The 15244-nt window shown below is 48.4% G+C and overlaps 1 protein-coding gene across 1 annotated transcript in view; it reads left to right on the top strand.

Annotated features, from left to right (window-relative positions):
* ZFYVE26 (zinc finger FYVE-type containing 26) overlaps window positions 1-14805 on the top strand; it is a 74076-nt gene extending 59271 nt beyond the window's left edge. The window contains exons 35-42 of the mRNA XM_008060068.2: window positions 161-379; window positions 5256-5453; window positions 6452-6651; window positions 8018-8159; window positions 8461-8520; window positions 9993-10175; window positions 11095-11139; window positions 14395-14805. Coding sequence (XP_008058259.1) covers window positions 161-379; window positions 5256-5453; window positions 6452-6651; window positions 8018-8159; window positions 8461-8520; window positions 9993-10175; window positions 11095-11139; window positions 14395-14598 — 1251 coding nt within the window. The 3' untranslated portion in view covers window positions 14599-14805. The remainder of the gene's footprint in view (window positions 1-160; window positions 380-5255; window positions 5454-6451; window positions 6652-8017; window positions 8160-8460; window positions 8521-9992; window positions 10176-11094; window positions 11140-14394) is intronic.
* Window positions 14806-15244: the final 439 nt, after the last annotated feature.

Here is a 15244-nt window from a genome sequence, read left to right as displayed (position 1 = left end):
CACAATATGCAGAATTTTGTACCTGCCTGTTTTTCTGCCCTGAACACTGCATTGGGAGCATATTTCTACGTTGTTAAATATTCCTTGAAAGCAGTATTTTCAGTGCCTACTGAGAACTTGCTGAGCTCTGTTTTTCTCTCGCACTCTCCTTTCCTGTCAGCAAGATGACGACTACTTGGCCACCTTGAGGGAGCTGGAAGCTACCCTTCGAACCCAGAGTCTCTCCCTGGAGGTGATTCCTGACGGGAAGATCATAAACAACACCTACTACCAAGAATGCCTCTTCTACCTACACAGCTACAGCACCAACCTAGCCATCATCAGCTTCTACATGAGGCACAGCTGCCTGCGGGAAGCCCTGCTTCACCTCCTCAACAAGGTGGGCCGCGGGCGTGGCTCGCCACCAGCCTGGCTCCCCCAGCTCAGATGGCTTGGCTTTAAGGGGGATGATACCCCCCGCTTAAACCCAACCCAGCACTAAGCTGTGAGAACATCTCTGGTCAGGTCAAAATGGAAGACTCTGTCTACCCAACCGTTATCTGATGTGTGTGCAACAAGCTTAGCTTCAATCCCAAATCGCCGTTCTCTATGGCAGTGGCAAATTACATCCCTTCTCCCAAAACATGTAGCAGAATCAGACAGCGATTAGGAGCAGGGTTTCTAGAATGCAGTGCTTAGCATGCGTCTGGTGTGGCCTTGGCCTACTGCTCTGCCTCTCTTTCCACATGCCTTCTCACCTGGTCTGGGGTGGCATCCAGGTTCTCACGCAAATGCCAGTCCACTCAGTATTCTTACCACAAGGACCAGGAAACGTCCATGGCACCAATTCTGTATTTGGTGAAACAGATGATGAAAGGAGCATACACTCCACTTTTTTTCCTCTCACATACTCTGGCCCCTCAAAAGCCCTGCTTCTTTGAAGTCACTGATAAACAAAGCAAGCAGGACTTCATTTTATCATGTCACTTTGGCGTTCCTTTTTTGTGTTTTTTCCTGCCCCATATGATGTGTAAGAATTTGTTTTTGTTTTCTTTTTTTTCTTTTTTTTTTGAGTCGAGGTCTCATTCTGTCACCCAGGCTGGAGTGCAGTAGCATGATCACAAGCTCACTGCAGCCTTAACCTCATGGGCTTAGGCAATCTTTCTGCCTCCGCCTCCCAAGTAGCTGGGACTATAGGCATGCACCACCTTACTTGGCTAATTTTTTTTTTTTTTTTTTTTGTAGAGCTGAGGTCTCACTATGTTGCTCAGGCTGGTCTCAAACTTCTGGGCTCAAGCAATCCACCCACTTCGGCCTCCCAAAGCAGTGGAATTACAGGTGTGAGCCTCTGTACCCAGCCAAAAAAAATTTTTTTTTAATACGGGGCCTTGCTCTGTTGCCCAGACTGGTCTTAAACTCCTGGGCTCAAGCAGTACTCTCACCTCAGCCTTCTAAGTAACTGAGACTATAGGTACATGCCACCATGCCTGGAGGCAGTCCTTTTTTTATCTGACAGTTCCATAATAACTTTGTGAGAAATTGGCTGATATGTACCAAATTTCATGGAAAAGTGAAGACGCTCCAGGTAAACTTTTTATTCTGTTGCCCTACATCCAAACAGCAGTCAGTGAAAATTTATAGACATGTTTTCTAGGCTTGTACCATGTGACAGCAGCTCACAGAACTGGTGACCACACCACTGCAGGACCTTTAGGGGGGATGTTTTCACCACTGCTTAGCTACTGACTGTGTCTTAGCTATAACCAGATCTCAAGAATAATGGAAAAGTCATGTTATTTAGAGTGGTAACTTTTTTTCCTTCTCAGTTTCCAACTGAGTTTTGAGGTAGAGATACCTCAATCCTGAATGGGTTACAGAAACCACCCGGTTCCGTTCTCTCTGGCAGCCGTAATCCAGAGAGTTAAGCTGCTTACTTACATCAACTTGACATAAGCTGATGATAGCATTGCCCTTGCTTTACTTTGTCAGAACTCAGAAAGAAGCCTTCTTTTTATCTCCCGTAATCACAGTCACCCTTGAGCTGAAAGATCTTACCTTAATTCTCAAACAGGTAGGGACAGCAGGAAAAAATAACCTTGTGGAAATTACACCTGAGTGTCATGGGTGTGGAAGGTGTTCTGCTTCTAGCCTTTTCTCTGTGCGTTTTTCCCCTTTGCCCACACCGCCCCCAGAGGGCGCTTTCTAAGACAGAAGCACACTCATTTATTTCCCTCCCAAGAAGGCCTTCAGTGGATCCCCACAGCCACAGGATGAAGTGCAAACTCCTGAGCACGACCCACCAGGATCAGGCCCCTTACTTCCCCAGTTCATTTTAACCCTAAGCCCTACCTGGACCCTACAGTCCAAACTCATCAAAGTATTGAAATTTTCCTGACTATATCATGCACTTTCTTCTTCTTCTTCTTCTTCTTCTTAGTAGTAGTAGTAGTAGTAGTAGTAGTAGTAGTAGAGTTGTGGGATACAAGTGGGGTTTTCGACATAAACAGGCTGCATGCAGGTGAAGTTTTGGGCTTCTAGCTGGCCCTCTCTCCCCCTGATAGTGGACCAGGCACCCAGTATGATGCCACGTGCCTACTTCCTCCCTCCCTCCCCTAGCAGTGTCCAGCATCTACTGATCCTACCCCTATGCTCATATGACCGGTGATCAGGGCCCATTTATGAGTGAGAACATGCAGTATTCGTTTCTTTGCTTCTGTGATCGTTCACTTAGTGTGATGCTCTCCAGCTGCATCCATGTTGCTGCAAAGTCCATGATTTTGTTCTTCTTTATAGCTACATAGCATTCCACCGCCATGCACCGCCTTATCTCCATGAGTCTTTAAGTACCATTCCCTCTAGAACGCCATCTTGTTTTCTCGGAAACTTCCTGTTCATCTTTCAGTATCCTTTCAGACCCTCTGTTGTGTATTCACAGAACACTCAAGCAGCATTCATCACCTCTGCACCACCGTTGCTGGTGCTGCATTTATCCCACCGATTGCCTCTGTTTGTTTAAAGTCGAGCCTTCCCATCTGGTCCGAGAAAGCCTGTATTTTACATGTCTGTGTATTCAGGCACCTGGCCTGGTACCAGTTGTGAATGAGTGGATGGATAGATGGATGGATGAGATAGAAGTTCTTGAGGTGCTGCCCCTCTGAGGAATTCTGTCTTTCCTATGGAACTGATGTACCGCTTCTTAAATGTGACCTGCAACTTTTAGGTTAGGTCTGATTTTCTCAGGAACCGCCTGAATCAGGAAAGGATGCCCCCAGAGCCCAGATCCTCTCTGCTTTTAACAGCTCATGCCCACCATGAGTTTATAGCCACCCTTTACTCTCCATCGGTTACTCCTCACCCAAAGTCTAAATGCCAAAATCATCTCTTTCTTTTCTCTGACTGTGGAATGGAGATTTATGAGTTAGAGTCTCTGAACCACAGGTGAGTTTCAGAAGCAGGGAAGTTAACGTGTATGCACCCTTTCCTGAGGGATCAGTCCATAACGCCTGTCACTTATTCATTTATCCAACAAAGTTTCATTATTTTATCTAATAAATATTAAATAGCCAAGGACTATTCCAGGTTCTAGGGATACGGCAGTGAAGAAACAGACAAAAATATCTCCCCCATAAAATGTACATTATAGTAGAGAGAGAGGCAATAAACACAGAAAATAAAGTGTCTAGTGTAGGCGCTGAATAAGAAGAAGAAAAAGAAAGCTGGGCAGTAGGAAGGGTGGCTTGTGCAGCTTTGGGCACCCAGGGAAGGTGACATCTGAGGGAAGAACTGGAGGATATGAGAGTGAGTTACACAGATCTACGGAGAACACGCAGTCCGGGCAGAGGACATGACAAGGAAAGGTCGGGGTGGCTAGAACGGAGTCCTCTGGGACAGGAGAAGAGCAGGAAGGTCAAAAAGGTGACAGACCAGTCACGTCACACCCTGTGGACAGATCCCCTGGAAGACCATGAGCAGGGGACTCATGTGCTCTGGCTTGTTATGTTTTAGCAGAATCACTCAGGTTGATGTATTGGCATTAGACAGGAAAGAGGCAGGGGTGGGAGCTGGTCGACCAGGGAAGAGGTGTTGCAGTAACCCAGGCAAATGATGGTGGCGGCTGGGGCCTGCATGATCCAAGGGGTGGTGTGAAGCAGCCAGACACTCTGTGTGCTGCAGCAGGACAGCCAGTAGGATTTGCCAATGAATTTGGAGTAGGAGTATGAAGGAGATGACTCCAAGGTTTTTGGCCTGAACAACTAGAAGAATGGTGTTACCATCTGAGAATGGGAAAACTGGGAAGCGCAGTTTTTGAGGGACAATCAGAAATGCAGGTGTGGATGTAGAAGGTCTGTTGGATGCCCAAGAGCACGTGTCCAGTAGGTAGGCAGATATAAGCTGGATGTGCAGTTCTGGAGTTCAGCAGGAATGAATAGTCTGGAGACAGGTATTTAGGCATCATCAGCAAATACACAGCATGTGAAGCCATGAGACAGAATGAAATCACCAAGAGTGAATGCAAACAGAAAAGAGAGCAGCCCCCTCCAGAGGGATCCACAAAGGAAAGTGACAAGGAGCAGCCAGAGACTGGGAGGGAAACCTGGAGAAAGCAGTGTTCCTGGAGGAAAAAAAGGAAAGTTTTTCTCAGTTAAAAATAAAAATTAGCCAGGCATGATAGCGCGAGACTGTAGTTCTGGCTACTTGGAAGGCTGAGGCGGAAGGATCCCCGGAGCCCAGCAGGTCGAGGCTGCGGTGGCCAGGAGCGGCCACTGCACTCCAGTCTGGGCGACAGAGTAAGACTTCAACTCAAAAAAATAAAAAACAAAAATAATAAGTAAATAAAAATTAAATTTTAAAAAAATTGTCAAGGAAGAAGAAGCCATCAGCTGTGTCAAAATCTGCCGCTAGGTCAGGTAGAGAATGAGGACCAAGAATGAACTGAGAGATTGAACAGTCTGGTGGTCACTGGTAACCTGAGGGGCAGTTTCAGTGGAGTTGTGGGTACAAAAGCTAAATGAGAGTTGGCTTGAGAGGGAAACCACAGGTGGGGGTCAGAGGCAGTGAATACAGGTAACCCCTTTGGGGGGCTTTTCTGAAAAAGGAGCAGAGACATCAGTCACTAGAGTGAGATTCCGGCAGATATCTGTGACCCACAGAAGGTTAAGGAGCACTGCTGTGGGAGGAGGCTGAAGGTCTGCAAGGGGAAGGGAGTTGAGAGTGGATCCCAGGCAGCACTAGACCCAGGCTCAAGACGTCTGACTTATCTCCCTGCCCTGCTCCAGGAGAGCCCTCCGGAAGTCTTCATAGAAGGCATTTTCCAGCCAAGTTATCAAAGTGGGAAGCTGCACACTTTAGAAAACTTGCTAGAGTCCATCGACCCAACCTTGGAGAGCTGGGGAAAGTACTTGATTGCTGCCTGCCAGCATTTACAGAAGAAGAACTACTACCACGTTCTGTACGAGCTGCAGCAGTTTATGAAGGTAATGGCAGCCCCTTCCTGCGTTCCACCTCTGTCACTGATGCCCAGCCTTGCTGGGGAAACTGCAAGATGAGGAAACAAAACCATCCTTTGGTCCCTGGCCTTGCTGTTTGACCCTAGAGCAAACCCATGATGCTGTTGCTTTTTGGGGGGCGGTTGGGAGGGACAGGGTCTCTTTGTCATCCAGGCTGGAGTATAGTGGTATGATCATAGTTCACTTCAGCCTCAAACTCCTGGGCTCAAGCAATCCTCCAACCTCAGCCTCTCTAGTAGCTGAAACTACGGGTGCATGCTACCACACCTGGCTTTTTTTTTTTAATTGTTCATAGAGATGGGGTCTCGCTGTATTACCCAGGCTGGTCTCAAACTCCTGACCTCAAGCAGTCCTCCCGCCTCAGCCTCCCAAATTGCTGGGATTACAGGTGTGAGCCACCGTGCCTGGCCCAGCATTGTGAAATGATGTTAGGGTTTCCTTCCTAAATTTAGAGGCAAACTGTAATCTTGTCAGCAATGACTCTCTTCAGAACTCAAGGAATGTAGAGGTAAAAAAGAAGTATTTGGTAGTCCCAAATTAAGCATGAGACATGAATGTAGAATTCATAAGAGATGATGGAAAAATAAGTGTTTTTAGAGAAAATGGAAGAAGGGAAAAGAAACAAGTTCCTCCAGTCTAAGGATTGCCAATACCAAATTACAGAGAAATCGAGTTACTCAGTGCCAAAGTAAGAGAGGAGCCAGTCTGACTGGAGAGTCAGGAGGATCTTGTCTTCAGTGCTCTTCAGTGGTGGAATGATCTGCTACCCAAGAGCTCCACCAGTCAGCACACTGGAGGATCTCCATGGGCTTGGAGTGACGGGCACAAAATAGCAGTCCAGCTGGTGACAGGACTGGGTGCTGGCCACCAGACTGTGGGTGGAAATCAGATCGGAACTTCCATCACACCCTACCCTCCAGCATCCTTAAACTCCTTTGTCCCAACCATTCATTTATCTCTCCTAGGACCAAGTCCGGGCCGCCATGACCTGTATTCGGTTCTTCAGTCACAAAGCCAAGTCATACACGGAACTGGGAGAGAAACTCTCCTGGCTGCTGAAGGCCAAGGACCACTTGAAGATCTACCTCCAAGAAACGTCTCGCAGCTCTGGAAGGAAGAAAACCACCTTCTTCCGAAAGAAGATGACTGCAGCTGATGTGTCAAGGTAGCTTGAGGTTCAGGGGACCATGAGTGCAGGGCAGAAAGGCTGAAACTGAATGTCTGTCATGGTAAAGCTACTCTTGCCCACTGCCTGAATCCTTAAAAAAAAAAAAAAAACCTAGGCCAGGCATGGAGGCTCACACCTATAATCCCAGCAATTTGGGAGGCCAAGCAGGGAATATTACTTGAACCCAGGAGCTTGGGACTAACCTGGACAACAAAGCAAGACCTCGTCTCTACAAAAAAATCAAAAAATTAGCCAGGCATGGTGATATGCACCTGTGGTCCCAGCTACTCAGGAGGCTGAGGTGGGAAGATTGCCTGAACCTAGGAAGTCAAGGTTGCAGTCTTACTACTGCACTCCAGCCTGGGTGACAGAGCAAGAATCTAACTCAAAAAAAAAAAAACTCTGAAAGAATCATCCCTGGGTGACGGTGTCTAGTAGAAGCCAGGAAAGCCTAGGGAGGAGCTTGTAGGGCCAAGGGGAGTGGAGTGAGCATTGGGATTCCAGGCTACAATCAGACTCAACTCCAACTGCTTACAATAGGCAAAAAGGTCCTGCGTGTTCTGGCCCCAGCTGATGGCACCATCTTCATCTCCTGCTACTCTCTTCATCCTTGCTAAACACCAATCCCCGCCCCTGAGGGTCCTCAACACACCCAAGTCCTTCTTGTCAGCTTTTCCACTTGCTGATCCCTCTGCTTAGAATATAATGTCTAAAATAAAGGCTCCTTCCCACCATTGATTTCCTTCATAGGCCTCACTGCTAAGTATTGTCTTTGTGTACTACTCACCTCTCCTCTAGCCTATAAACTATGTGGGCAGAGTTCACGATCCTTAACCTCTGTTGTGGTACCTGGCACGTAAGTGCTCAATGAATACTTACTGATTAATTAACTGGGCCTCATCCAGCTCCATGGAGCACCTTGACACTGGGGGTGTCTTTTCCTTACACATCATTTCTTTTGCCTTTTTTTTTCTTTGACACAGGGTCTTCCTGTCTCCCAGGCTGAAGTGCAGTGGCTTGATTCTGGCTCACTGTAGCCTTGACCTCCTAGGCTCAAACAGTCCTCCCACCTCAGCCTCCCAAGTAACTGGGAGGCATGCACCACCACTACTGGCTAATTTTTTTTAATTTTTGAGAGATGAGATCTCACTGTGTTGCCCAGGCTTGTCTCGAACTTCTGGGCTCAAGCCATTCTCCCACCTTGGCCTCCCAAACTGCTGGGATTACAGATGTGAGCCACTGTAACAGCCCTCTTTTGCATTTTCTGGTGCCATGTTATTCTGACTTCTCAGTGTCTTAGTCCCAGTCCACTTTCTCCTGAGGCCCCTCCTGAGACTAGACTGTGCATGTCCTGTCCCTGTAGGCACATGAACACACTGCAGCTGCAAATGGAAGTGACCAGGTTCTTACATCGGTGCGAAAGTGCTGGGACCTCTCAAATCACCACTTTGCCTCTGCCAACCTTGTTTGGAAACAACCACATGAAAATGGACGTTGCCTGCAAGGTATGTGCAATGTTTCAGACCTCAAGCATTCTATTCTTGTCTGTCAGAATACTTATCACAGTTGTAATTGTCTACTTGTTATTTCAGTTGTTTGCTTAACAGCTGCCTTCCCATTAGAATGGGAGCCACAGCAGCCTGGGACAAGTCCATTCTGATCACTCTTGTATCCCTAGTGCCCAGCACTTAGCCGAGTCTCAACAAGTATTTGTTGGATAATTGAATACATGGGGGCCCCATTCCTGATTGAGGGGCTACTCTAGTAATTATTGCTTTTTTAAGCATGTGTTCCTCTTGTTTTCAGGTCATGCTGGGAGGTAAAAATGTAGAAGATGGCTTTGGAATTGCATTCCGTGTTCTGCAGGTATGACTTGGATTACTCAAGATTATACCAAGGGTAGTCAGCACCTGACCACAGTTCCGGGAGAGATTATTCTTTAGAAAATTCTTATCCCAAGAAAAGCAGATTTACATGTACATTAGGGATGAAATCAAAGAGGTGGCTATTATAGAACTGGGTCAGATTCAAGACTCCAGGCCACTCTGCCAAAAGCCAAGCAACCAATGACAAATTCCTCACAAGCCAGCAAATGAATACCGGAAGCCAAGTTTAGGACAGTTCCCCACAGCAATTTCCCTACTGAACACCGCTTGCCTCCCAGGGGAGCATGGCTGGAGGGGGTGCCCAAGTCTCCCCACTGGCCCCAAGGCCTGTCCCTCTGTCCTCTGTGTGGTTAGGAGCGGGCTCAAGGAGTACATTTTCTATTGCTTGTGGCAAAAGGACACAGGTAAGGCTGGGCACTGGGGTTGGAGCAGGGCGCTGAAGCCACAAGGGTCAGAGTCTCTCCAGACTCCCCCAGCCCCACCCCACAGTTCCACACAGACACCCCGGGAGCCAGCGGAGGTTGCTGCCGCCCAAGGCAGGTAGGGCACTGGACACATGGCACATGTCTCAGGTCAGCGGCTTCATCAGTGATCAGTCATGTTCAGTATAGGGTCTTCACACACAGAGACCCTGATAGCAGGCAGATGGACAGCTCCACCCAGGCTTAGTGGCTTAAGGGTTATTCTCTACCAGGTTTAAGGGAGTTATCTGGCAGTTTTCAGCAAATCTGTCTTTCGGTGAGTTGTCTATTTCTGTAAACAAAAGCACCTGCCTCTTCACAGAGCACCAGGTGACCAGGGCAGCAGATTCCAGTCCCCAGTACCCATTTTCCAAGGGAAAGGTGGCTCATGAGAGAAAATGAACTAGTCTTGGGAACTGATAAGAATATCTTCAGGTCAAACATGATAGTTCATGCCTGTAATCCCAGCACTTTGGGAGGCCAAGACAGGAGAATTGCTTGAACCCAGGAGTTCAAGACCAACCTGGGCAATATAGCGAGACTCCATCTCAATAAAAGCAATGAAAAAATTAGCTCGGTGTGGCAGCCCAAACCTGTAGTCCCGTCTACATGGGAAGCTAAGAAGGAAGAAGTGCCTGAGCCAAGGAGGCCGAAGCTGTGGTGAGCTGTGATTGTGCCACTGCACTCCAGCCTGGGCAACAGAGTGAGACACCAACTCAAACTATATATATTTTTTTTTTCTTTTCCCAGAAAGAAGTGAGATGTGCCATTTTAGATATTAAGGCTACAGTTTTATAGATGCTTCCTAAATGTCTGCCTGACACCAAAAAGGAGCTTAGAATTGTTTCTCATTTGTTATATTCATGTTTTCTATTGTGACTGTCGTCAGTGTGGCTTATCTACACCAAGCATGGTGGGAGCTTTTAAAACATGGCCTCCCTCCCCACTGTCAATGTTCCCACTCCACCCATTGTGCCACGCTCTGTTCTAGGACTTCCAGCTGGATGCTGCAGCGACCTACTGCAGAGCTGCCCGGCAGCTGGTGGAGAAGGAGAAATACAGCGAGATCCGACAGCTGCTCAAGTGTGTCAGTGAGTCAGGTGTGGCAGCCAAAAGTGATGGGGACACCATCCTCCTCAACTGCCTGGAGGCATTCAAGAGAATTCCACCCCAGGTGTGCGCTTCCCACACGCGTCTCCTCCATCTAGCTCAGTGTCTTTCTTTTTCTGTTCCCCACAATGTGCCTGAAACTCTACAAGATCCCTTTATCTCTCTGACCCCTCTGCAATAATGACCTCACTCTAATCGACCCTTCCCTGTAAAGAAAATGTATAATGATAACCTCTGTACTTAGAAGGTGGCCCTCAACAGCCTGTCATCTAATAATGTCTGCATCTGGAAGAGTCTGTGAACCAGTGGAAGTGAGCTTCTCCCTGCAATTCTTGAGGTCAGGGTGGGCAACCAGGTGGCCTTTGCGTCATGTTACCTGCAAAATTGTTTCTCTATGGCAGCTTTGTGGGGTGACCAGAGCCACATCCATTTATGAAGACCAAGGACTGGCCTCTTGGGAGCTGTTTCTTCTCTCCAAATTCCCAAGCTTAGTGTTATGGTTAGATTTCCTTTCCTGCTTTTGTAGCAGGAGTTGAGTTTAAAAAGAAGAGTCAGCCAGGCGTGGTGGTGGTGCCTGTAGACCCAGCTACTTGGAAAGCTGAGGCAGGAGGATCGCTTGAGCCTCAGAGTTCTGGGCTGTAGTGTGCTGTATCAATCGGGTGTCTGCACTAAGTTCAGCATCAATATAGTGACCCTTGGGAGTAGGGACCACCAGATTACCTAAGAAGGGTCAATCAACCCAGGACAAAAACAAAGTAGGTTGAAACTCATGCTGATCAGTAGTGGGATCTCACCTGTGAATAGCCAATGCACTCCAGCCTGGGCAACATAGCAAGACCCCATCTCTTGAAAAAAAAGGAAAAGTCGCAGACATTCGCATCCTAGAGCCAGGATGGCTGGGCTGAGCCTGGGTTAGGCCTTGGCTCCTAGGCTGCGGGACTCTTCTCTCTCTCTCACAACTGTTGTATTTCTGTTCTGCACAGGAACTGGAGAGCCTGATCCAGGCAATTCACAATGATGACAACAAGGTGAGCAGAATCGTCTCCAGACCCTGGACTGCTCCTCGGTCTTGCCTTGTCACCTTTCTTCCTGGCTCCGCACAAAAGCTCAAGACACCCCATAGCTTAGCTCCCTTGTCATCCTGAGGTGGAACAGGTCTGGGATGGGATAGAGAAGGGAGGGAACAGATATTCTTTATCCCCAGGACAAATGTGTCTGAGGCTGCTCTTGAGTCTCCATTTTATTTTCCCTCCAAGAGCCCTAGGAAAGTCCCTCACATCCATCTTTAGGTGGGCCAGCTGAGTGAGTTTCCCAAGGTAAGCAGCAGGGCAAAGGGCCCCACTCAGCCCTTTGACCAACAGTGTCCACTAGTGTCTCGTTCTTCAGAATGGGCCTGTGCCCTGGGGCGTTTTGGAAATTGGCAAACCTTAGCTTAGTTGCCCTTGTGAGGAGTGCTGCCAGAATAGAAGTATCCCCAGCTGCCCCTACTTGTGACTAACCCCTGGATGGGTCCTCCTGCCATCTGCAGGAGGCTCCCAGACCAGGAGAGGCACAGGCATACCATGCCAGTCTGAGCCACCCAGGCCATCAGCAGAAAAATGGTCTGGCAGCTGAGTGCCTCATGACGAAAACTAGTGTCAGGCAAAGAGCTTCCTTACATACCTCCCTAGCAGAGTGCCGGTCCCTGAATTTACCAGGCATTTTTCAGTCACGGGGTCAAGAAAGACATGTTCTAAACATCTCTTCATTTATTTCCACGACATCCTGATAAGATCCTTAGGATGAAATTCTGACACTGAAATGTGGAGAACTAGTCTTCTAGAACCAGAATGAGACCCCAACAACCAGGTCAGACACCCAGGTCCCTTGATTCCCAGGCTGTAGTTCTTTTTCACACCTTCATGAAGCCTCCCACTCAGCCAGACAGAGGCTCTGTTCCTAGGAAAGTCTTGCACTGACATCTAGACAGTTCTTGGTACTTGGAGTTTTTTCCTCCCACAGCTGTCCTGATGCACTTAAGTGGTCTCAGACCATGGGGTCTTGCCAAAGCCCAGCTCCATTCAGTTCCTATTCCAGATGTTCTGGCAAAATGCTCTGGTTCTACTAGTGGCAATTTTTTTTTTTTTTTTTGAGGCAGGATCCCACTCTGTCACCCAGGCGGGAGTCATGGCACAGTCACAGCTCACTGCGGCCTCAACCTCCTAGGCTCAGGCAATTCTTCTATCTCATCCTCCAGAGTAGCTGGGACTACAGGCACATCACCATGCCTGGCTAATTTTGGTATTTTTTGTTAAGATGAGGTCTCACTATGTTGCCCAAGCTGGTCTTGAACTCCTGGGCTGAAGCAGTCCTCCCGCTTCGGACTCCTGGAATGCTGGAATTATAGGTGTGAGCCACTGCACCCAGCCTCTGGTAGGAATTTGACCTGACAACTTATGCTGTGTACTTAGCATACACAGGTGCTAAGTGGAGTTGAAGACCTGGGCAGAGCCAGTTTTCGAGGGCAGCTTGTAGATACCCAGGTCACCTAGTGACCTCAGAACATCTTCTAGCTGGAGGGGATTATCTGTAATTGAGCTCAGACAGGAAAGAAAGATTTCAGTGACCAAAACAAAAAACAGATGGAGCACTGATGCATGAAGTAAGCAGAGTCCTTGCCACCCACCCACAGGGACTTTTGTTACAGGAAGGCAGCTGTTCACCGAGGCTCTGGGGTGGCTCCTGAGGGCCTCGCTGCCCAGCATCCTAGAGCACTGGCTAGTTGGGCAGTGCTGGCGAGACTGGGGCTGAGGAATGAAGGGGTGCTCATCCTCCACCAAGCTGAGGCTTCATGAGATGGCGAGCTGGGAGATACACACACACACACACACACACACACACACACCTGAAACTGTCACCTCTGATCCAAACAAGAGAAGTCAAGTCAGATCTAACCAGGGTTATACCTTAATTAGACCTTCTCCTATTGTATGTGTTTTCCTCCCCAAGTTTCCTGTTGAAAACAGAAAATTCAGGCTGGGCATGGTAGCTTACGCCCGTAATCCCAGCACTTTGAGAAGCCAAAGTGGGAGAATCACTTGAGCCCAGGAGTTTGAGACCAGTCTAGGCGACATAGTGAGAACTCATCTTAGCAAAAAATGCAAAAGTTAGCCTGGTGTAGTGGCACACAGTAGTCCCAGCTACTCAGTTAACCTGAATTGGGAGGATTGCCGGAGCCCAGGAGGTAGAGGCTGCAGTGGGCTTTGGTCATGCCACTGCACTCCAGCCTGGGCCACAGAGTGAGACTCTGACTAAAAGACAAAAACAAAAAAACCTATAAATTCAGCAAGCTGAAAATAGAAAAATAAATCCTCACTAGTATAGTGATGAGTAAAGAATTAAAACTGTCTTAAGAAAAAGAAAAGGAGAGAAGGAGGATCTGTGTCCATTAGCAGGGAAGGCATGATGGTTCGTGCATTCATGTAATGCATATTTTCTGAACACCCATTGCCTGCCAGCTCTGTGATAGGCACCAGGAGTACAGAAGGGAGAAAGAGCAGTCACTGTTCTTGCCATCCTGAAGCTTAAGGAGACAGACATCCATCTGGTAATCATCCAAATAATGATAAAATCACAGCTGTGGGCAGTGGCAGTGTGGGTTCTGAAGCCAGGAGGAAGCTGGGGCACCTGACAGAGTTAGAAGGAGGGCCTCGGAGACAGTGGGTAAAGGCCAGACTCCGCTACCCACTTGCCTTCTTTTCTAAATTCTTAGCTTATTTGTAATAACTTCTTCCACTATAAAATAGCACCATGTAAGCCGGGCTCGGTGGCTCAGCCTGTAATCCTGCGCCTTTGGGAGGCTGAGGTGAGTGGATTGCCTGAGCCCGCGGGTTCGAGACCCGCCTGGGCAGCGAGACCTCATCTCTACAATAAATCAAAAAATCAGCCGGGCGTGGTAGCGCGCACCTGTAGTTCCAGCTACTTGGAAGGCTGAGGCGGAAGGATCACCGGAGCCCAGCAGGCCGAGGCTGCGGTGGCCGGGAGCGGCCACTGCACTCCAGTCTGGGCGACAGAGTGAGACTCCAACTCAAAAAAAATAAAATAAAATAAAATAAAATAGCACCATGTAATATCTTTTGCCCAGAATACTTAAAGAGTAGTGATAATACTATAAAAAGCAAGGGCCCAGTTACTAGTTGATAGATGAGAGGTGATGCTCATCTGCCTGAGCTCTCTGACCCAGCTGTGCCCTTGAGCCACCAGTGACGGTTTCCTTCCCACTGTCTCTTACATCCGACTGCCAGGTCCGGGCCTACCTGATATGTTGCAAGCTGCGTTCTGCCTACCTGATCGCCGTGAAGCAAGAGCACTCTCGGGCCGCAATGCTGGTCCAGCAGGTGCAGCAGGCTGCCAAGAGCAGCGGAGATGCGGTCGTCCAAGACATCTGTGCCCAGTGGCTTCTGACAAGCCACCCTCGGGGTGCCCATGGTTCAGGCTCCAGGAAGTGAGACTGCACAGCGGGACCAGGAAAGAGTGGCCCAAGGACTGGGCAATGGCAGTGACAGTGATACTTTCCACCTGTCTCCTCCCGCAGAGCGGGATTCTCTGGCTCTGCCCAAGGCTGGAAAGAGCTGGATCAGACCTTTCTTTGCCTTCTCAGGCAAGGACAGGACCTCTCACACAAGTGCCATGTTTCTGTAAAATTCTGGAATCTATGTGTGTTTGTCTGGAGATGGCCGGTGCTTTCTACCTCAGAGTGAGTGAGTTTGTTTGTGTGCACATGTGCCCATATCCCCATGCACTCATGTTTACGCCCAAGCATTTCTGAACAAATGAAAAGAGGCACTTTACTTTAGACCCACCACTCTGAAAACCTCCCCTGCGTTTTGGTTCTTGACCTGGGTCATCCTGTTTGTATGATCCCCCATGTGGACAGACTGTAGTAGCGCCCTCTCACTGGAGAGGTTTTACCGAGGATTCTAGAACAACACCCAAAGGATTGCCCCTTTTTCCCTTTCCCAAAATTCAGAGATGGCTTTGGGGCAAGTGCTACCCATAGAATAGCTGTTTTCCAGGTGTATTGTCTCCCAAGCACAAGGATTTCCAGTGAGTCTTTGGAAGGTAGACTGTGTAGAAGGGCTTTCAGGTGCTGGC

Source organism: Carlito syrichta, unplaced genomic scaffold (genome assembly GCF_000164805.1).
Source record: "Carlito syrichta isolate Samal-C Ts95f unplaced genomic scaffold, Tarsius_syrichta-2.0.1 Scaffold304507, whole genome shotgun sequence".
Lineage (NCBI taxonomy): Eukaryota > Metazoa > Chordata > Mammalia > Primates > Tarsiidae > Carlito > Carlito syrichta.
Note: the sequence above shows the minus strand (reverse complement) of the source record. Positions and strands in the feature narration are given on the sequence as shown.